The sequence below is a fragment of the Barbus barbus genome, assembly GCF_936440315.1.
Source record: "Barbus barbus genome assembly, chromosome: 5".
Taxonomy (NCBI): domain Eukaryota; kingdom Metazoa; phylum Chordata; class Actinopteri; order Cypriniformes; family Cyprinidae; genus Barbus; species Barbus barbus.
In genome coordinates, this window is record NC_136733.1 from 25442372 (window position 1) to 25465715 (window position 23344).

At 37.5% G+C, this 23344-nt stretch overlaps 2 protein-coding genes across 2 annotated transcripts in view; both read left to right on the plus strand.

Moving 5' to 3' along the window:
* Window positions 1-17357, plus strand: part of LOC306869419 (PDZ domain-containing protein 2-like) — a 48751-nt gene extending 31394 nt beyond the window's left edge. Inside the window, exons 12-24 of the mRNA XM_079416189.1 lie at window positions 712-829; window positions 2363-2495; window positions 4452-4524; window positions 4806-4909; window positions 5848-6022; window positions 6117-6979; window positions 8641-8785; window positions 11760-14499; window positions 14828-14945; window positions 15381-15482; window positions 15911-16184; window positions 16306-16440; window positions 16584-17357. Coding sequence (XP_079272315.1) covers window positions 712-829; window positions 2363-2495; window positions 4452-4524; window positions 4806-4909; window positions 5848-6022; window positions 6117-6979; window positions 8641-8785; window positions 11760-14499; window positions 14828-14945; window positions 15381-15482; window positions 15911-16184; window positions 16306-16440; window positions 16584-16750 — 5147 coding nt within the window. The 3' untranslated portion in view covers window positions 16751-17357. The remainder of the gene's footprint in view (window positions 1-711; window positions 830-2362; window positions 2496-4451; window positions 4525-4805; window positions 4910-5847; window positions 6023-6116; window positions 6980-8640; window positions 8786-11759; window positions 14500-14827; window positions 14946-15380; window positions 15483-15910; window positions 16185-16305; window positions 16441-16583) is intronic.
* A 1028-nt stretch (window positions 17358-18385) lies between these two features.
* Window positions 18386-23344, plus strand: part of LOC306869474 (protein mono-ADP-ribosyltransferase PARP8-like) — a gene marked incomplete at its 5' end in the record, with an annotated part of 30936 nt that continues 25977 nt past the window's right edge. The window contains 2 exons of the mRNA XM_079416246.1: window positions 18386-18403; window positions 19543-19646. Coding sequence (XP_079272372.1) covers window positions 18386-18403; window positions 19543-19646 — 122 coding nt within the window. The remainder of the gene's footprint in view (window positions 18404-19542; window positions 19647-23344) is intronic.

Below are 23344 nucleotides of genomic sequence, written 5' to 3' on the forward strand. Positions count from 1 at the left end.
GTATACAAAATTAACAAAACCAGCTGAACCACCACAGTAATAGTTTTGCTTGTTCACGTGTACTTTGTTTGCTTTTTGTAAATTGCTCTTCCAAATTTTATTGTTCTGGGAAGAAAACAGTTTTGAGAAGTAACCATTAGCCCTGTATTCATTTAATAATCAGCTTCAAAGTTATTGCAAGACTCCTTTCCATTTGAAATTAATTGTTTTTTTTTTTTTATTCCAAGGAAATGGGCTTTAAAGTTAATTTTATTAACATAGACACACACCTGTGTGTCAGGATGAATGTGTGTTTAAGTCTTAAGGCTCATTATGTGTCCAAATAAACCGTCCTGCCAAAATGAAAACTGTTATTCTTGGATCATCATGCTAATAAATAGACCTTCCAAGTGCCTTTCTCATTATTTGAGTTCTGTTAACTTCTTCACTTCAGGGACACCGCATACTTCTTTGACACGAAGGTATGCAGTGTGTGTGCATATTTAAATTACAAATATGTATCTTTTAAATCAAGACTCTAGGCTTGATTTCCTTTACGTTTATTGGGTAATTTAAGCTCAGCAGTTGTTGTATCTATTTGAGGAGGCATTAAAATCTCCGACCTGTTCCGACAGAATGTCTAAAATCCCTTTAACCTTAGAAATAAGACTTTGGAATCATGTCTGATGTGAAGTGAACAATTTGGCAATGCTGTTTCTGTATGTGTTTCAGAGCCAGGTGTGGGGCTGGGCATCGGTGCCTGTTGTCTAACACTGGAAAACAGCGCTCCTGGGATCTACATCCACAGCTTGGCACCGGGATCTGTTGCCAAAATGGATAGCAGACTCAGGTAGACTATTGTTTCTCATACACAATAGCTGAGTGGTAAATTAATATTCATTATTTCTTATTCAAATCTTAGTTTTTCGATGTTTAACAGTGGTTAATCAGCAGAAAAATTGGCTCAAAGCAAATCTGACTTTTTAGTTTAGGTGCGCTTCTAAGAAAAAAACATTATGGCATATATGACATAAGAAAAAAACAAAACAAAATAAAAATGTTTCTATAAAAAATTCATTATAAAATGGTTTCATCGTGGTTTCATCATGGCTTAAGTAGTGAAATGTCCTAAACTTTTTATGTAGTTAAGAGTGAATGGTGCTGGTTTGTTAGACACTGGACCCCTTTGAGCAATCATCTTAAATTCTTCCATTACAGTTAATTAAGGAAGGGAGCGGCAGGAATAAGACCCCACTAGGGAGAACAAACACATAGATCTTCATTTTCCCTACAGAGCCTACAGTGTACCCGGTACACGTGTTTGAAGCTGATTCATTTTTGTAAAAACATCAATAAACCTCATTTGTTCTCATTGTCTGCAGTTTTGTTTGTGATTTGCGAGAGTTTGTGTGTGCTTGCTGCTTTTTAGATGAAACACCTCACAGACTGAAAATGAATGCGCAAAAAGAGCCAGAAAGCCATGAATGGGGTCTTTATGGCAGGAGATTGAGGTCCTGAATGTTAGATCTAGTTGTGAAAGTGGTTGCAGCTGTCTGAAGGGAAAGATAAGGCTGTAATACACTTTCAGGCATGTCTATTTTTACAACAAAAGCAATTGGGTTGACACTTAAAATACCCTTGGATTGCATACATCAATGTAATCCCCGTTATCATGTGATGTATATTATACTATCGTTCAATGGTCTAGACATAAATATATTTTGAATGTGCTTATTGAATTTAAACCTAATAAATCTCTTAAATCAATAGGACTGAGTCGAATAAAAATATGTAAGGTTCACTCCAAACATGGTGAGACAGCTTTAAGTTATTATGCCACCCACAGCTGGAGCCAGCTTCCAGAAAATATCAGATGTCCTGCAGCGTTATCCACATTTAAGTCCAGGCTGAAAGCATGAATGTAAAATTTGCCAGTTTACACTATCGATCTAAATTTGTGGTTGGTAAGATTTTTTTTATGTTTTTGAAAGATTCTCACTTCTTATTCTCACCAAGGCTGAATTTATTTGATCAAAAATGCAGTAAAAACAGAGTAATATTGTGAAATATTATTACAATGTAAAATGACCATTTTTTATTTTATTATATTTTAAAATGTAATTTAATCCCATGATTGCAAAGCCCATTACTCCAGTCTTCTGTGTAACATGATCCTCCAGAAATCATTCTAATATGCTGTTATGCTGCTCAAGTAACATTTCTTACTTTTATTATGAGTGTTGAAATACTTCTGGAATAGAAATACTTCTTCCCTTTAAAAATACACAATCAAACAGTTTAAATTGCATTGTGCTACATGAATAAATTTGCCTTGCCAATATGTTTATGATATTGATGAGTAATGTGTGTATGTGTGTATCAGTCGAGGAGACCAGCTCCTGGAGGTGGACTCTGTGAGCCTGAGACACGCAGCATTGAGTGAAGCCTATGCTATCCTGAGTGAATGCGGACCCGGCCCAGTCAGCCTCATCATCAGCCGACATCCAAACCCCAAAGTAAGAGCTAAACACAGACACACATGTGGAGCCCCACCACGGTATCTTATTTAGCCTCAGTATAGAAATTACTGTATTTACAAACTATCATCTCATTAACAACTAAGAATATATGGTAGTATAATAGAAAGTTCACCCAAAAATGAAAATTCTGTCATTAATTGGTGGTGATGGCGCAGTGGATAAGACACATGCCTTTGGTGTGAGAGACCCGGGTTCGAATCCACTGTGAGACACCAATGTGTCCCTGAGCAAGACACTTAACCCCTAGTTGCTCCAGAGGCGTGCGACCTCTGACATATATAGCAATTGTAAGTCACTTTGGATAAAAGCGTCAGCTAAATGAATAAATGTAAATGTTAATTCCTCACCCTCATGTCATTCCAAACCCATAAGACCTTCGTTCATGTTGGGAACACAAATTGAGGAAATCTGAGAGCTTTCTAACCATAGACAGCAACACAACTGACACGTTGAAGATCCAGAAAGGTAGTAAGGACATCGTTAAAATAGTTTAGTTCAGAGGGTGCAACTTTTTTAGGTTTAATGCTCCATGAAAATGAAATATTTTAAAGTCCATATGAATATTAATAATGCAAACACCCCTTATGAATAAATAAACCCAAGCATCGGAGTGGTGATGTGGTCACACTTCTTCAGTCACAAGGGCCTCTTCCTTTGCCAGACTGCTGCAAGTGGAAATCAAAAGCACCATCCACCTGTTGAGTTGTAATTTGCTCCTAGCATGAATCATTGAAGCCTGACAAAAAGTAAACAACATTCCTCTCCCCCTTGTGCTGGTGTAACTTGGTTTTCATCGACGTAATGAATCAAGATGTTGAGAAATGTGGCTGGGGTCGGGTACAGCAGGAGATTTTGGTGGTTAGAATATGCTGGCTGTTCTCTCGGCCTGATAAATGAGAGCCAGTGCTAATGTGCCATGAGCAGAGCGGTGTTAAGACTAGCTTAACACTTACCATGTGACACAAGGTCAGAAGACTTTCTCAAAGGGTCATTAATTACTTAAATCAGCACCTGACATGTAATTTTATAGATATTTATTTATTCATTTATTTTTTAGATATATGTTCCTATATATTTTAAAGTCCAACTTTTTGTCTTGGCATAAACACATATTTGGCCCACGGCTCAGAAACAGAGGAGCTGGAAAAGTTTTCCTTGGGTGGATTTGTTGTTAAAGACAGCAGTGTTTTTAAGCGTGTTTTTGCCATACAGGTTCATGTGGCATGAAGTGTCTGTTTTTGCACTCAGATGTTGAGTGTTTCTTTTATTATGTTACATTTGATCGATTCTTTTGAGTTGAGAAAGACCTGTATTGAAGTCAACAATAAAAGTCAACTGAAATAGAACTGGCAAAACCTGATCTCATCTCGAATCAGTCAGGTCTTTTCTAGCAGAGTTGTATAAAGGCAAATTGGGATCTGCCTGTAGCAGAGTGCTTCAAAGTGTGGTGTCAAAACAACTAGGCTAAATGGTTCACATTGTTTAAATGTAATTAGTATTCTTTAATATGAAATACCAGAAACAGAATCGCACATTTCTTAATGTTTTTCTCAGTGAATGCTTTAATTTGATGTCTGAAATTATCATTGTTTGTATTTTTATTGTTGTTCGTTTATTATTATTTGAATAAAAATACATCTCATTGATTGTAAGGTAATACATAAAAATGGTTATTTAAGGTTAAATTTAAAGTAAAATAAAACAGAATTATGAAGGAGATTCTAAGCAGTTTACTCTGCATAAATCACAGTGCCGCCTGGTGGTCAGAAAATATATTTTGTCATTCGCCTCATTTTAAGGTAAACAATAGTAAAGATATGATACTTTATATTTGATATTTAATTAAGACTGAAGCATAGGAGATATAATATTTTTCCAAGGTCCGTAAGATTCAATGGCTGAGTGTTTTGTATCATCATCTCTCACCCTCAGGTGTCTGAACAGGAGATGGATGAAGTGATCTCTCGCTCCGCTCACAGAGATAGTCATTCTTCCCACACGCTCGGTAAACTGCCTGTTCTGTTTTGGTTTGATTGTGGCCACTTTTCTCAGGGCTCTGAAAGCCACAGGGTTTAGTTTAAAAAATTGTTTTAAAAAATTGTTAAATTCTGAAAAGCTCTGTTATGGCTTTGATTTATTAAGTTCATATCACGTTCCAAATATTTGTTTTGAATTTCTGATGCAGCTGTATTCTCTGATTAGATAACTGGAGATCAGTGGTTTGTATCTCAGCAAGAAATACAGCTATTTTTTGACTGTCATTTTCTTTTGTGCTCTCTTTCACAGGCCTGCCGTCCAAGAGTCCATCTCCCACTGTTAAAGTCAAGCAGGTTGAGGGTAATCCTGCTCTCAGCTGGACCATGAAGAGATTCCTTGAGCCAGCCAGCAGGGTAAACTAGAGGCTTTAATCTACAGAGGTCTCAACTTGTCAGTGAAAATAGACTTGAAATTGATCAAATCCATAAAACTTTACTTCATTTTAATTGCATTTTAGGTACAACGAAACAAGTGCTCGGACACTTCAGTCACACTGAAAATGAGATGAAAATGATGTCTTTGGATGAAATATCAAAAATACCAAACTAAATTGTATTTGACACTTTAAGCAGGCAGTCCACATTTTTGCTAAATTTCAAATGATAAAGCTAGATATTTTGTTCAAAATTAAGACCACTGACTTCTTGCATACACTACAAATCACCTTTCATTTGCAAAAATAATTAACCCAGAAAAGTGATAAGGAAAAATTAAGGTCTGAGCATGGTTACTTGCTTTATTATTTTGTGACAGCAACATTTTTAAATGTGACTTAAGCATCCAAAATACTTTTTTTGGCCAGTGTATGCACACTACTTAAAGGGTTAGTTCACCCAAAAATGAAAATTCTATCATTAATTACTCGTTCCAAACCCGCAAGACCTTCGTTCATCTTCAGAACACAAATTAAGGTATTTTTGATTAAATCCGAGAGCTTTCTGATCCTACATGGACAGCAACATAACTGACATGTTTTATTGCCAAGAAATGTAGTAAGGACATCTTTAAAATAGTCCATGTGACATCAGTGGTTCAACCGTAATAAAATATTTCAGTTCCGTTACTGTCTATGCAGAAAGCTCTTGGATTTAATCAAAAATATCTTAATTTGTGTTCCAAAGATGAACAAAGGTCTCACACATTTGGAACGACATGAGGGTGAGTAGTTAATGACAGAATTTTAATTTTTGGCTGATCACTTTAATGTTTTACTATCAAATTTTTTACTATCACTTTAATGTTGTTGATCTTCAGAAAGATTTTAATTTGATATCTTCATCTGACTCTTCAGCAAGGCTCGTTGAGTTCAGAGGCAGAGCTCTCTCAGTATTTCTCGGTTCACGATGTACCCAGCCATTCTTCCCTTTCTGAGACCATGGCGATGGGATCCAGTGATGACGATATGCTGCATAGTAGCAGGAGCTGTAATACATCTATGGAGGAATCAGCAGCACCTCAGCCGCATGGTAACATTACAGAATCTAAAGTGTCATGTTGATAAAAAGATCAGTGACAGTTTATCACCAGAGCGTGTGTTTTTTTGTCCTCTTATCATAACAGTCTATCAGGATTGCTCGTATAAAGGTTCAGACAGTAGTCCCACAACCCCAGAATGTTGTAAAGCCTCTGGAGGGGCTGGTCGCACTGCAGACACACCCCAACAGGCCAGCGTGGGAAGCAGTCCGAGTTCTGTTCGCAGCCCACTTCTTCGTCAGCGTCGGGTCATCTGCTATGAGGATGAGCCTAGTGACGACGAAACCGGCCTTGAAGAGGACAATGGCCCCTTCCATCACCGCCTTCGCGGTGTCTCGGATGGCAGCCACCACCACCACCAAGAGGAAGACTCTGGTATTGTAATAGCCACGTCATCTCTCGAGGTCGATGATGAAAGCCAGGATAGCAGTGAGAGCCATCGACAGATCGGTAGCGAACCAGCCACTCCGCTCTATGGCAGCTCGCTCGAATCTGAGGAAGGACCTAGCGGCCAGACTGGTGCCGAATCTCCCTTCATGCCCATTCGATGTTTGGAGGCAGCCGGAGGAACAAACCTGGGCGTCAAAAAAGAGCCCCATCGGGAAGGGCAGGAGGTCAAACGCTCGCCCAAGCTGGAGCACAAAGCCGTGACTCGTGTCAAGAGCATGATGAGCATTGAGTGCCCCAACCCTCCACAAAGAGCCAAGGGTGAAGAACAACCTTTACTTCCAGCAACAGCTGCCCAGGTTACACAGAACAGCACACGGCCGCCCTGCAGGATGCTGCACTGCAAGAAGGGGGAATCCACCGAGTTAGCAGGGGTCTGCACCATTGAGACAATAGTGCTCCAGCGTAGTGAGACTGAGTCTTTTGGTCTGGATCTGGAGATTAAGTCCACTCCACTCAAGGTGCTGATCACAGGGCTGAGACCGGGAGGTGTTGCAGAAAGGGTAGGTTGGAAATTGTTGGAAAATGTTTTTAAACATTCAACTATGGCTGAAAGAGAAATAGACTGTATCTGAAATCACCCCCTATACCCTCAGATAGTGCACTATTGGAGGGGACAGCCATTTTAAGTGGTGTTCGAAAAGGATAGTGGATGTTCTCGAGTGCACTCATTCAATCCCACAATGCACCGCAAAAACGAGTGTACAACCGATGGACGGGCTAGAGAATCCCCAGAATGCACTGTGAGAATTGCTCACCGAATGAGTTCCCGCGTCTCGGCAGAAGATGGCGCACTGAATTATCCATCCATTCCTTTTAGAAGCGCTCGTCCACGGCGTAATACAGCGTAATACAACACAGGTACAAAATTAATTGTAAATTGACTATTAGGGTTTATATATAGTTTCCATGACAGAGTTCAAGATTAATCCTTCAATCTTACTACTGGAGCTGCCCGTATCAAATGATTATTAAACCGCAAGCAAACTATACAAAAGCGGCAGTCCTTCCGGTGCACTCAGTGTCCGAATTAACTCACTCGTTTTCATTCACTCCTTCAAGTGAACTGTATGAGTGGACTAATGTAGGGAATAGTGAATGAGGGTATAAGGGGCGATTTCGGATACAGCCATAGACTTTTAAAAAGAAATGACCAGAACCAAAAGACATTTGGTTCTGTTGATGGTTTTTACATGTTAATTCTTCCACCAATGCGAACTGAATATTATACTAAAATACTTTGACAGAGTAGTCTCGCATTACTGATTCAGTGGTGCCACAACATGACTACTGAATCTATAGCTTAAAATAGCAAAATTGCAAAAGAATGATTTTCATGAGCATTTTTTTTTTTTGTGAATTAAATTTATATAATGTAACCAGTGTAGTTCGGTTCCCAAACAAACAAGTTTAATGAGTCTGTGTTGTTAAAAAATAAAAAGAACACTGTTCACAACTGTGAGATCTCAGTTTAATTACAGGCTGGTTGTACACATGACAAAGAGTAACTAAATATGTACATGCATTTGTCAGTACAATTTCATAAAAATGAATGAAAAATGTTACGACATTTGGGAACACTTTAGTATTGGGACCAATTCTCACTATTAACTAGTTGCTTATTAGCATGCCTATTATTAACATATTGGTTGTTTATTAGTACTTATAAAGCACATATTCTGCATGACCATATTCTACATCCCTAATCCTACCCAATTCCTAAATTTAACAACCAGCTTACTAACTATTAATTAGCAACAAATTAGGACTTTGAGGCAAAAGTCATAGTTAATGGTTTGTTAATAGCAAGAATTGGACCTTAAAATAAAGTGTGACCCCACATGTAAGTGTGACCCCAAACAAGTGTGTTTGTTTGGTATTGATGTTTGATATATTGTTAAGACAAATTACTGAATTGCATTTATGGCACCCCTATGTATTTATTTTCAATTTATTTATATCTTTCTTTCCCTAAAAGACTGAAAGAATTGTTAAACTGTTAAGGTACCAGAATTGTTCAATTCTTCATGATTCCCATCCTCACTTTTGATTATATAACACTTTGTGTCGGACAGCTGGTTGTGCTTGGAGGCATGGATGAGATATCTCCAGAATAAATCTGAGGAATGCATTTCACCCATTTCTTTCATGTCTATTCCCTCAGGAAGCCTCAGGGAAGATGAGCGTCGGTGATGAGATTGTAACAATTGGTGACACCCCTGTGTGTACATCCACCTATCAGGAGATCTGTGACCTCATGCACAACCTGCCAATCACATTGACTTTAGAGATTAAGAAGCCAGTCTCAGGTGAGTTGCAGCCGGCATACTGTATCTATTGCTTTCTGGAGTTAACCAATGAGAAGTTGATATTACCTTTGCTGATGGGTTTTCCCATGTATGTCTGCTCATTTAGATGTTCCACAAGAAGGATGTTCACCCCAAAATGAAAACTCATAATTTACCACACTTATATTGTCCCAAACCCGTATGATTTTCTTTCTTCAGTAGAACACGAGGAGAAATTTTGCAGACTCACTCGTTTCAAGCTTCTTACATTTCAAGCTTAAATAAAAGAACAAATTCACCATAACATTATCATAAAACTAGTTAAATATGATTTCTCTCACAAAAGAAATAACTTCTAATAGTACTCATTTCGTATAGACTGATTTTGTGGTGCTTTTGTATCCTTGTTGTCTCTGTTCATTGTTCTGTGGAAGAAATAAAATCATAATGGGTTTGGAACAACAAAGGATTTCATTTTTGGACAATTTTATAACCTCACAAGATATTTTCCCTAATCTAATTAAACATCTTCTCTACACTACACTTTAGGGATGCACAATATTGGATTTTTTCAGATATGCCGATATTTTTCATCTAATTTTGGCCGATACCGATATATTTCCTTTTGTTTGGAAACAACACATAGTCTCTCCTGTGCAGAAATTATAAGCAAAATATTTTTTAATTTTGGTTAGTTTTTAACAAGAACGTATTTAATAGAATTAAATAAAAGATAATGAAGGTTTTTTGACAGTACATTGAAGCTTTGAAAATAACTATAAATAAACTATATCAATCCCCCAGAAAGATGCAGTGTTAACCCTAACATTATTTTTAAGATTGGTCTAAAACAAAAGAGTTGAAAATATCTGAAAATCTTTTAGAGCTCATGATTTCTTTAAAAAATAAAACGCATTACACCTTAACGAATAAATCAGAATATATAAAATTATTGACATGTTTTTTTTTTCATTTAAACTATAGCTTCTGACCATTAAATCAAAACATACTCATTATTTTATGTCATCAATTACTGTTAAATGTTATTTGTGTAGGCTGTTTTAGTTTTAATTTTATTAGAAGTAGGCCAACAGCGCCCCCTACAGATTAAATCTCCTTACCGACTGGGCGTTAGGACGCGGGGTAGGCTGCGCTTCTGCCACTGCACGTGCTATTACTGTTTATATACCGAACGCGTCATTCTGTGCTTTTACAGATTAAGTGCAGCAATCTAAATCAGTGAATATAATCGTCATTCATACAAAACTTTGCTTCAAGAACGAGCCACACTGCTGACGTGATCTAATCACTAGCACACCCTGAGCATATGTGAATTAATCCATTCCTCTTTTCGGCAAGACATGTCGGCATAATTTTTCATATCAGGCCGATGCCGATATTTACATTTAAAGCCATTATCGGCCGATTCCAATATCAGTCCGATAATATCGTGCATCCCTACTACACTTGTAACTGTACTGGTCCCAATTTACATGGACAATCTAATAATCAATTTATGAATTTGCTATGATCAAGAATAGTATTCTAGTCAATGTTGTGTTATGTATGGTGTCATATTGCTCTAGAAGGCTTGTTAAAGTATTATCCACATTCCCTCCTCCCTTCCCGCAGAGTGTGGTGCTCCAGCAGATTTAAAGCTGTTTCCTAATTATATAAACAATATATCAAAATATAACAGGATAAACAGGTCTTTTATAATATATCTTTCTCAAGAGATTGTAAGCACAGGTAGAATTGCCGCTGCAATAAAGAGATCAGTCTGTCTTTTCCCATGCTGCCTTAAAGAGATAAGATTACTACAGGCTTCCCCTTTCTGGCAGTACCCTTCACCAGCTCAAAGGGAACTGCAGGCTCCTGGCTATTTGTCAATGGTGACTATTGATTACTTCACTACCGTAGCCACTGTAGATGTGTAGAGTAACAGCGCTAATGCTTCCTAGAGGCCGTTAGTCAATTAGAATCTAGATTTGGTGTTATTGCTCTGACTTCCACATTAAAATTTTAAATGAAAGATGTAGCACATTCATAAAATGTTGGTCAAAACATTTGTTACTAGGAGATCTTTTGAATCTCATTATGCAGAGCAATAGCCTCAAGAAACAACTGTTATATAGTGTATTGATATGTGTCTGTCTGTCTATACCTTCTGTCATCTGATGTTTATACTGTATGTGATCGATCTTGTTCATCATATACATTAGAGCATATGCTCATATGCATTTATGTAAATATGAGCATTAATTGATGCTTGATGTGTGCATGAGGTTTAGAATAACATGCACTCCATGTTGAATGTAACACCAGGTCTACCATTTTCAGTTATGCCCTGTAAAATACCCTTTAAATGCATTCAGTATTTCAGGAAATGTTGCATATTTTTGTCTGTTTAATCGTGAATAGAATATTCAGAGGTGTCGACTTCAGATAAAACTGAGCAAAGTCTTAGAAAATATGCCTCCAGGATGCCAGTAGTACATCATCGAAACAATACAAAAATCCTTTCTCTTTGTGTCTTTGTCTTTGTGTCCCACCAATCCCTGGGTATACTCGGAGTGAGACTCGCCTTTTTTCTCAGAAAAGTTATTTCATAGTAGTCCAAAGTTTCCTACGGAGTTTGGCTCTGTGGTGCTGACTTTGAACAACATTAATGAATAACAGAATCAGTGAAATATCAGACTATGAACAAATATTGCTACACATATTTGTAGGAGAATGGAAAGGATTACTTGAAATAGTTTTCCAATGGAATGTTGATTTATAATGCAGGCAATTTGTAGCTTGTCTCGCAGGCTTCAGTGGTGCATTTATGTGGTAGGATTTATCTTGATGTAACGTTGTCATATCCAGCGATACTGTTTGACACGTTTTAACTGCCTATTATTGATTTGAAGTGCAAACTGATGTGATTAATCGTGTTGCTTAATTGAATATGATATAATGTGTAACCATAGTGTATTTTGTACATTATTTGCAGCTGTAGATCGACTTTCTAGCCTGATTATGTCTTCTGGCTGTGAGGGCTCATCTAAAATGGAGACACCTAGACCTCCAGAAGAAAGGAATCATATGGACAAAACTATTGTTGCAACCCAAGAAAGCCTGTCATCAGAAACAAATGCGAAACAGGCATTAGCAATTCACAGCAACAGCATTCCCATCACTAATATAGATGATGTCATAACTGAACTGAACTCAGCAGAAATCAAAGAAAAAGACAGAAGTTTCTTGGATTCCACAGATGCAAGTGCAAAAACAGAAGAGTGCAGTCAAGTAGACGACAGAGGGACTGCAGTGCAATCGCAACATAATCTTCTGGATTTCTCTGCCCTAGATGTGGGGAACAGCGCTTGCCAATTTCCTGTAGGAAAGACGTTTTTAAATAGTTACTCAAGGAACTTTTGTAATCTCGGAGAGGACATTGTCCCTCTAGAGAAAGGACATGGAGAGAAACCAAGTACGTACAGTCTGGTGGAAGATGGTGACTCTGAGAGTGACTCTGCAGACAGTGCTGTCAAAGTAGAGTTGTCTCAAGGTCACTGTGAGGATCCTCAGGACACTGACTTAGATGAGGAAGAGGTTGAGCTCTGTTACAGCACTGTCAGTCAGCCTGCATTCAGCCAATCAGAGGTCGGCTCTCTGCCAGATAGAAAAAGCATGACCAATTGCCAGACTGTTGACAGTCTTGCTAGTGGCGGCATACTTGCTAGTCTGGATCTCCACAACCCTCTGTCACTCACAATGCAAGACAAGGATTCGCAAGAGAATCATTCTGTCTCTAAGTTACCAGATCCACTTTGCCCTCAAGTTTCAGGTGATGATCTCCTAAATGGGGCGAGTGGACACACTCCCACACAGCATGAGGCAATGTGTGCATCTCAGAGGGCACCATCAAACTGCAACACTGATGAAAAATGTGAAACCTTTTCAAAATCTGTTCAAGTCTGTCAGACACCAACAAGTGTCCCTTACCCTGTTGTTACTCCGGGCATTAGTCACGTCACCCCAAGAAGTCCAGAGAGGACAACTAAGTTGCTCTCAGATGCATCTCTGTCAGTACAGAAACTCAATACTGGGCAAGTGCCACTGGGGTCAACTGTGTCACAGCCCAAGGCATTAAATGGCAAAACTAGTGGGCAGCCCTCCTCTATAATTGCTCCAAAAGACAAGGAGAGAGAGAAAGTTCAACCTTTACTTGACTTGAAATCATCACTTTCCCAAAGTAAATCCACCTCTTATTGTGTCAAATCTTTGGGAACTAAATCCCCCAATGACACCCCTATCTCGCCCCTGCTGAGAAGTAGACTCAAAGTTGATGATAAAAAGTCAAATACCTCTTCTAAACTTAAGGGTCTTAATATTAAGAGTAAATCCAAAGACCAAGAACAGTCTGTCTCTAGAACGCCAAGGGTGGAAAGTCCAGGACAGAAAAAAGCTCTCAGCTCCCCAAGTCAGTCTCCTAAACTTCTCTCCAAAAGAACCACACCAACTGGTAGCCCTAAATCCACCAGAACATCTGAGAAGATCAGGGTTACTTCTTGTAAAACTGACCAACCAACTGTGTCCAGTGTCTTAAAGACAAATTCCATCAACACCACCAAAGAAGAACTCAAGCCTTCCAAGAAGGAACAAGTCTCGGACCTAAAGGAGCAAGTCTCAAAATCAGAGGTCACTGTCGTCAACACTCAAAGAACTTTCATTGAGGTACGACTCTCATCCTCTTCATCGTCTACACCTGTGCTGACACGCAAGGAAGTTGGGAATGCAAGTCATTTAAGCTTGGCCTCGATGTTGGTTGATCAAGTCCAATGGGAGGAATCGAATTCAGACTGCTCTCTTGGAAGACACACTGTCCCATTAGAATCAACCAATTCTTCTTCTATTTGTTCGCACCACAACGGTACTAATAAAACAAATGAAACTTCTTGCAATGACCAGGAACAAAATCTCCTCAGGAACTCAAATAATAAAGATGCTGCTTCTAGTCTCAAAACAAGCATATCCAAACTGTACCTGAGGGGACTAGACCGCAGGAGCTGCTCTACAGACATTAGTGGGTCACTTGACCCAAACCCCTTCTCAGTTCGTCAAAGAATCCAGTCCTTTGAGAATCTAGCCGGCTTTGATCGATCTGTCATAAAGTGTATAGACATACCTTTTTATGCTAATAACTCAAAGCCACCTCTGAACCGGAGGTTATCTGGGTATGCTGGATCTGTTAGCAGTCAATCCAGTGACAGCCGTTCTTTGAGGAGGAGTTTCAGCTCTTGTGTAGATAATTTGAGCTCTGCCACTTCAGTTGTCACCATCTCTGAATCAACTACTCAAAACCAAACCACAGAAGCTGTTATGAAGGAGAAGGTCAGAAATGAGGCCTCTGTGAACCAGCCTGCTGTACACACACCACCAGTACTGCGCTCCCGCAATGCCCGCGCACATGGAGGCCTGTCACGCTCCAAACTGAGAGAGATAAAGGCACTGAGCATGCCTGAACTGGACAAGCTGTGTACTGAGGATTTCACCAGTGACCCTGAAAATGTGATCTTTAAGACAGAGCTGGAAATCCACCCTTGCAGGTCCATAGACTCAGCATCACACAACCAGCAGTGCACCGTGGTGACCAGGGTGAGCAGTGTTGATGCTGGGGTTCTTGGTTCAACCAGCAGTGGGGACCAACATGGAAGCCAGATCACAGGGCTCTCATGCTGGTCTATAAGGTGAGGGAAGACCAGTTTATAATGTGCAATGAACAAAAGATGACAAAAGTTTACTAGTCCTACAACAGCAGACTAGTTGATTGAGTTTGCCTTTTTTATTTTAGCATTTACATTTTTTAAGTTTTATGTTTTTTATATTTTAATGGTGCTTTAGGGTCACATATCAGCACATATTATATTATATTTTTATTTCAGTGTTGTGTTGTGTGTCGATGTTACTGATCACTGATGAAACTTCCAGTTTATTTAGCAACCATTAGTTGTTAACATTGCTGACTAGGGGAAAAAAAGTATTACAACTGATATTGGTGTTGTTTTTATCCAACAGTTTGAAAGATCTTGAATCTTCTCCTTTGGACCAAAATAAAGTGCAAGATGTTCTGTGTTCCCTCGCAACCAAATTTAATGTGACAAGTCTCATACAGGAAACAAGCACTCTTTCAGAGGTAATTTATCATGTCTTGGGCTTCGCAGTATTTTTCATGTTCCAAAAATGGTATTCAAAATTATTTGTTTACATATCATATTGTTTTAAAGTCTATTTAGAAAGCTAATATTGTAAATATAAAGATGATCTGGCATTTTTTCTGATGTTTCTTTTTAAAGAATGGGGAAGATATGCCTTTAGATAGCAGTTACAGAAATGCTTTTGTTTTGGCTTATTAATATTATAAAGCTCACAGTTTTTGAACTGTGACTTTTTTGTTATTTTTATCAGTCTGTTTTCCTAACAGAACAGTCATTGCTTTTATGGACCCTATACATATATATATATATATGTATATGTATATGTGTATATATATGTATATGTATATATGTATATATAATTTTTATTTTATTTCAAAAACGTTAACCAGTCTTGCACAAATCTTTTTATTTAGGTTAAAGATGACATTTACTTTGTGATCTTAACCAAAGTGCAAGGATCTGGACTGGGTTTCAGCATCGCCGGAGGAGTAGATCTGGAGCAGAAATCTATTACTGTAAGCGCTTTTGTTCAAGCAAAACTGAAACCCTTTGCTTTTTTAAATAAAATAAATAATAAATAAAACCAGTAGCTATTTTCAGTAGCATTTATAATTATACATTATCTCTCCTTTGTGGTTTTCAAAAGAACCAGTAGTAACAAATGAAGAGTTAATTTGCAAAAACAGGTATCTCTGTTTTTAACCATTTTCAAAAATCATGTTTTTTCATTGTGCATTCCAGTTAATCTCAGTCAAACTGCAGTTGGGTTATTTTGATTAAGTACAAATAACAAAGAAAAAAATACAGCTAACTCATACAATAAAACACAATAAAAAACATGATTTTTGATGATTTGTTTTTGCAAATAAACTCTTCATATAGTCAAATAAGATTAAATTGTTACGTTCTAAAACTAAGTTTAAGCTATATTTCTTTGTCATAGGTCCATCGAGTGTTCACTCGAGGGGTGGCAGGTGTGGAAGGTACCATTCACAGAGGAGACAGAGTTTTGTCAATAAATGGCACCAGCTTGAGTGGTATCACAAACGCAGAGGCGCTGTCCTGCCTTCATCAGACCAGACTGCCAAAGCAGTCATTGGTGATCATCCAGAAGGGCAAGAACACTGAGCCAACATCACCTAGACAAGAACTTCCCCTTCAGACTGGAATTTGTCCAACTCCGGGCCATAGAGACAGCATCAGAGAACATAAAACAAGTGAGTATCTGGAGTCATTGTCACTCTCGTGGCAAAAGATTTACCTGCTATCAGTCTAACTTATTAGCTTGGATTTTTACAATGTTTTTCTGTTCCTAATTGGCTTCTTGATGTGTTGTAGGTGTGGAAGTGGGGCCAGACGGGGCTTTAAGTGTGGAGTTACAGAAGACTACAGCCGGTTTAGGGTTCAGTCTAGACGGAGGCAAAGCATCTGCCCATGGAGATCGACCTCTTTACATCAAACGCGTTTTCCGTGGTGAGTGCTCTACTCGAACATTTGAAAATGTCCACTAGGGGGAGACTAGTGTGTAACTTGTGTATCAAGAGAAAGCATAGCTCATCTTCGAGCACAATAAGAATGTAAAGTTTTGTGATTATGCGTTCTTCGTCACCACTCAGGAGGAGCCGCTGAACAGTCCCGGGTCATTGATGCTGGAGATGAACTTCTAGCCATCAATGGCAGGTCTTTGCAGGGTCTTGTTCACTACGATGCCTGGAACATTATTAAAACAGTCTCTGAGGGTCCCGTCCAATTAGTCATCAGAAAACCCAGGACTTCAGTATGACGTCTGGTCTATCTGCACGTGCTGCACGTTTGTGAGATGCCAAACTGTGGTGGACTCTCATTGTACATAGACTTTGCATTCTTTTTATATTTTTGTTACAGGATCTCTATGATGAGGAATTTGTTGCACATTGATTTTTACAAACCGATGCTTCTGCAGATTTGTGGTAGACTCGCATATGCGGGCTCGAGGTATTTTTAGTATGTCTTTGAACTTTGTATCTCACAGACTTTGTGCTTTATGACTTTTTGAAGACATTTAAGCCTAATCGTAAGAATTCTAAATGATATGGTAATAAATGCTTCACTTGTATAATATAATTTAATGACAATATTGTGAAAATTGGTTTGTACGTAAAGCTATGATTATATGGTGACGATGCAGACCACTAAAGAGTGTGTTCACTCTGCTTAATCGAATGGATTACAGTAGATCAACATAGATATCAAACTCTATGTGAATCATAAAATGAGCTTTTGTTTTGAACTGGTTTATGACCTTTATGATTTTTTTTCCTGTTATCATAGTAATTTACCGGTATTTTTATAGTTCCTTTTGATGATTGCAATTTTTGGGGGGTTTTGGTATTGACTTATTTTATCTTAAATATTGTTATGTGAATATTGTTATGTTTACCATCTGAGATTTTCAGTAGAGTTGTCTCCCTGATAAAAATATAGCAGTGATGTTGTTATATTTTACTTGAACTGTCTTTGGGTAAATATTGAGGCTCCCACTGATTTTATTGTAATTTAATTTTGCTGAGTATTAAGCACAAGTGTATTAACTATAGCATATATGAAAAAAGCTATCATGAATATTTCTTTTGTGTATCTGACTTTTTGTTCTGCCCTTGTGAATAAAGACATCAGATATTTTTTAAATGTGCTATTCATTTTACTCATGCACCTTGGTAACTGTGTTATTGTTTGTTCATTTCTTATATCCATATTAATGAATACTACATGTTCTTAATGAGAGGCACAATGGACTGAAGTGGTGTTTGGTGCTAAACACATCAACGGCCCAAGCAGTCAATGCAAATGCTCATTTTGAGTATAAATACATAAAAGTTTGAGGGATGTTTTTGTAAAGGTTTGATACACTGCAAATATCACAAATAATTGTTTTGCCTGTAAAAATATTTTTTTTCATACCTGACTTGAATTTAGCATTTGTGTCATGCAATTCCTTATAATATTCAAAATATATTTAATTATAATAAAATGATTACATTTACACTACTGTTCAAATGTTTGGGCAATTTAAGCTTTTTCAACTTAAAAAGCAAAGCATTTTAAAAAAATACAGTAAAAACAGTAATATTGTGAAATGTTATTACAATTTAAAATGTTTTCTAGTTTAATATATTTTAAAATTGAATTTATTTCTGTGATCAGTGTCGCAGGATCCTTCAGAAATCATTGTAATATGCAAATTTGGTGCTGAAGTAAAACATTTCTGATTATTATCAGTTGAAAACAGTGATATTTCTGTGGAAGCTGATACTTCTTTCGGGATTCTATGATGAAGTTCAGTTCAAAAACAGTTCAGAAGAACAGCATTTATTTGAATAGATAGAGATTTACTGTAGATTGTTGCTGCAAGTTTGGACATAGTTAGCATCCTCTAATAATGGATGATAAAGAGAATGTAATGGAAATGTAATTTTTGTGGAGAGCAGCTCATCCTTTTCATCAACCTAAGGAAGCATTTACACAGACAAAATGCTGGTTATATTTATGCCACTAAATCAGACTGGTTGGAACATTTACCGCATTATAATTTTTCAGTCACTTATTTTTTTTTTTTTGCATATTAATGCAAGAGCAGCACACAGGGGCTTTGTGAAGGGGGAATTGTTTGCATCTCTTTCCAGTCCAGATGGTGGCCACAGTCTCCTGGGAACCGCCGCCACCTCACTCTACCTGCCAAGAGTTTGTAATAATCGCTGGCAGACATCAATCTCCTCATAATACGCCTCTGTTCTCTGTGAATGTCTTTCTGTGATTCAGCCATTGCAAAATGATCTAAACATGGAAAATGCAGCTTTTGTGACTGTCAGAGTAGTAGCTGGTTTCTCTTTGCCAGCACACAGAATCTGCAGGGCTATCACAATACACAGGTTGATGTAACCATCGTAACAACAGTTTGTAAACAAAAACAAAAATATTACAAATACTGTATATGGGTCCTCTATACTGCCAGGTGTCGATGACAGTATAAGCAAAACTGATACGAGAGCTCTACATTTATTAAACACAATAGGCCTAATAGTTAGCCTACAGATAACTGACAAAAACATTTTCATCCAGTTCTGTCAGCTGAGAGAAATGCCTAACCTATATGTTCAGTTTGTTCTCTGGAGCAATGATAATGATGGCACTTTTGTCATGGAGAAAAAAACTATTGCAGATTTGCATAGCCTGTGGCTACATGAGTTCAACTGTCAATTAAAAATGTGCTCCAGCGTACGATATTTAATCTTTCCTGGACATTATAAATTATGCAGTAATCAACTGCATCCGAGGGCCTAGCAAAACGTAAACTGCCTTTATTATTACTCCCACATATTCTGCTCTTATCATCCTAATAAAGGCATTAACATTCCTCTCAGGTGTTGTTTTGTGATGTGAATGATTTTTCAATTAGCCCACGCCTTACTGTTGTTGAGCTTCACACATTTATTAGCTATCAGTTTAATTCTCCCATATTCATTGTTGGTGGACATTCCCTGTTGATGTTGCCATGGAGACTACACTTGTTGAAAGGGACTTTTTTGTGTGGTCCAGTGTGCTATATTGTTCAAAACCCCCAAGTTTGATTGTCTGTTTGTTTCAGACTTTCGATTCTCCGACTCCACGTTCACCTTCACCTACTCAAAAGGACCTAAAAGGTAAATATCATAGAGCCAGCTATGCTCTGAATGTAAACAACTGCTGTACACCCACACTCCTGCTGTGTTTATGTTTCGAGTTATTAACTATATTTGTAAGTGTTTGGTTCACAAAAATGAACATTTCATCATCTTTTTATTAGCCTCATGTTATTCAAAAAACCTTTCTTGCTTCTGTGGAAAACAAAAGATGCTGCCAGGCAGAATGACTCTATCCTTTCGCTTTTATTTTTGGAAAAAGATGGAATGAAAGTGAAAGGAGAGTGAAGCTTTCTCAAGTGAAACATCTAATTTGCGCTCCACTGAAGAAAGTTATAGAGTTAGAACAGCATGAGGATGAGCAAACAATGACAAACCTATAAAACAATGACGGTGTAATTGGTGTTTTGATGCGAAAGGCTGTAATTGGATTGAGGTTCATGTGTGTTCGCTCTTTACATTATACCCCATCAATGAGGACAATAATCTCATCTTCATTGTCATTGCTCACTTCTGTTGTGGTCAGCAGTGATTATGAATTCCTGTGCATTGATAAATATGTACCACCTTAAGCATACGCAGTCTCGTAGCTGCACTGTGATTAACAATAGATTGTATTTACATATAATTAATTACCTCGTACTCTGTCATTGACATATTAGACATTGACTAATCACTTTTACAGTGATGAATAGGCAGCCATTTTTAGCTGCTGTGTTCCTCACATAAAAATGAATAAACTCATTACTGTATGCTAGTAAACAACCCAGAGCACTAAGAGACTGTCTTTTGGAGAAGATCAAGTCATGTACTTTTCTTTCTTTGTTTCTCTCGCTCACAATGCTGTTTTTAACCCTGTGCATTTGAATCCAGCTGATGGAAATTAAAGTCTATATACTCATTTTTCTGTTGATCATGAATGCCAGTGTGTTCAAGCGTGGTTGTTTTATTTACATGTCACTCTCCTGGGGTCACACTTTTGGGGCATATTTGTGTAATGATTTGCTTGAAAGCTGTGAATATTTGATAGATGAGCTTTGATGTCAAGTTGAAATATTTTTGGTTTATTTGTTGTAGAATGTCATTTACTTGCTGGTCTTGACAATACAAGACGGTACAAGAAAAGCTGACGGTTTGTTTACTGAATGAATGTTTGTCTCTACACTACGTTCTGTTAGCGGAAGTTCATGGTACTTTCAGTTAGGAGTGGATTTGGGTCTGTGAAAGCTTGACGTCAAGTGGGCATGTCTCGTTTTACTCAAGTCTTGTGTCTAATGCACAATATTGTCTGGTCAAAGGAAACATGAGAAGAACACCATTGCTCTAATTCTTCAAAGGGCAGTCTTTTCAATCTATTGACCTGTTTACTATACAAACCCTAACTCTGTCAACATATTTAAAACTTCTCCACCAGATTTAATTGAGAGACAGACAGCTTTTTCTTTGGCAAAATGGGACTTGCAACTTCATTTCACAACGAAGTCAGATGTGATGCCAAACTGAAATTTTAGCTCAAGGCCATTTAGATGAGTAATACCTGCAAAGCTACTAGACCTTGGTTAAAACGAGCCCTCAATATAAAATTTGCTCCCTATAGTCATGCAAATTTTATTTGAAAATTATTTTATTTTTAAATATTTTATTTTATTTCTAATTTTATTAAAAATTAGTTGTCCAGGAAAGCACTTTAAGCTCACTGAAGCAGTACCAGTACTGATAAGAAGGTCCTGGAAAGATTTATGGAAGCAGAATGGTGGATCTTGTCTCCCCAATAGTTGCTTTTAAATAATTGTCTTTGAGTTTCAATTACTGTTGGTTAAAAGTGGTTCGTTGTATCATATTATTGATTTGTTTTCATGTCTTAATAGTAATTACAACACCAAACACAAACTCTTAATGCATGTACATGTATTTGGCAATTCTAAAATTTGCTCTTTCATTTGTTTTGTAACACTGCACTAGATTGAATGTTTATTTCCATGTGCAGTCATTTGCCACAGCAAAAATTTCATCCATTTAGGTGTTCTGAATTACAAATGGGGAGTTCCTTGTCATCTTCTGTTGGAACTGGTTTCTTAGAGGAGGTGCTTTGCGTTATGAGCAGGAAATGAGCTGGCAGGCTCTCTATGAAAAATCATTGCACCTTTCGTTATAGAGGAAGTAGCACATTTCCTGTTTGTAGAGCTGCAACCTGCACTCAACATCTTTCACTGAAGGATCAATGTTTCTATGTAAAAAGACATGACCTCGTTTTTGTGCACCCTTTCTTTGTCATTTTTGTGTTTTTGTATTTTCTTAACAGAAAACAGGGTAGCTCTAGTGTCTGATATGCCAGATAGCCCTGATATTTGATACAGCAAACCATTCAAAGATGAATATTCGCATGAAGATCACTTTTGTTAGATGTTAAGAAAGTAGGTATAAGATCATTAAAGCAGTGAAAAGAACAGACAAGCCCATAATCCCAGAGATGCAGTAGTTTCTCATGAATAATCCATCATGGCCAAGATCAACACAAATTATGTTTGAGTTTCATCATCTTGGTATAACTGAATTTGCATAATTACTATGAGTGCTAAATTGTGACAAGCTCTAATTCAAACAAATGTTGTTGCAGTAGATGTGGATACTGGTAGACCGCTGGAAATAAACTTTGGGTCATTTGGTATACTATATCAAAAGGGCGTAAACTATTAATTCAGGGAGTGGATGAGGAAGTGCCATATTTAAGCAATATTTGCTTAAAATGTGTATATTTAAGTTTGTGTTTATCATTGTGTACCAAGTAAACCATATATATAATTAATAGATTATATAAGAGGCAGGTGGTAATGTGAGGAATATTTGAATAGTTAATGTGCCCAATAGAATAATATTTTATGCAGGTGATGCAGAGAAGCTTATATTCTGCTTTAGTATTATCTGCCCAACTTTTGGCTTTTTTTTGTTGTTGTTTGTGGGGCTACTAGTCACATATTTGAACTGTATATCAGCAGTACATTTATGCTGTAGCAACATGTTGAGCCCTAATTTCATCGCACTCATCACTTTACAGTTATGTTGTGGCAGTACTACTTGCCCATGACCTATGCAAACCATAAGGGAAGGATTCTCTTAATGTGACAGGCAGTTGAAAAATGACTGTAGATGCACTTCTGAGACCTGCCTGGAGTGTTTCGTTCTCCTGTATTGGGTCATCCGCATGTAGAGGTTGTTTGTTTTCACTGAGGTCCATGCATTCTTCATTCCATATACACAGTAATGAGTGACCCCGTTTGTCAGCAATTTATAATGCTGTTCTTTAATTTTTATCCCAGAATCAAGCCAACCAGGGCAGGAGATACCAGAGGCAATAGCTGTAATTACCTTGTCATTTTGGATTTGGGTAATTGGTGGTCTATTCCCTAAAAATCCATACATTTGACTTCAGAAATGGATACTTATTACTTTATTGCACTATGAGGACCCTGTAAAAGTAATTTCGGTAACACTGTACAATAAGGTGTAATTTATTAACATTAGTTAATGTATTAACTAACATGAACAAATAATGAACAATACATTTATTACACTATTTATTAATGTTAGTTAAAAATACAGTTGTTCATTGTTTGTTCATGTTAGTTCACAGTGCATTAACTAATGTTAACAAACACAACTTGTGATATTAATGCATTAGTAAATGCTGAAATTAACATTAAGATTAATAAATGCTGTAG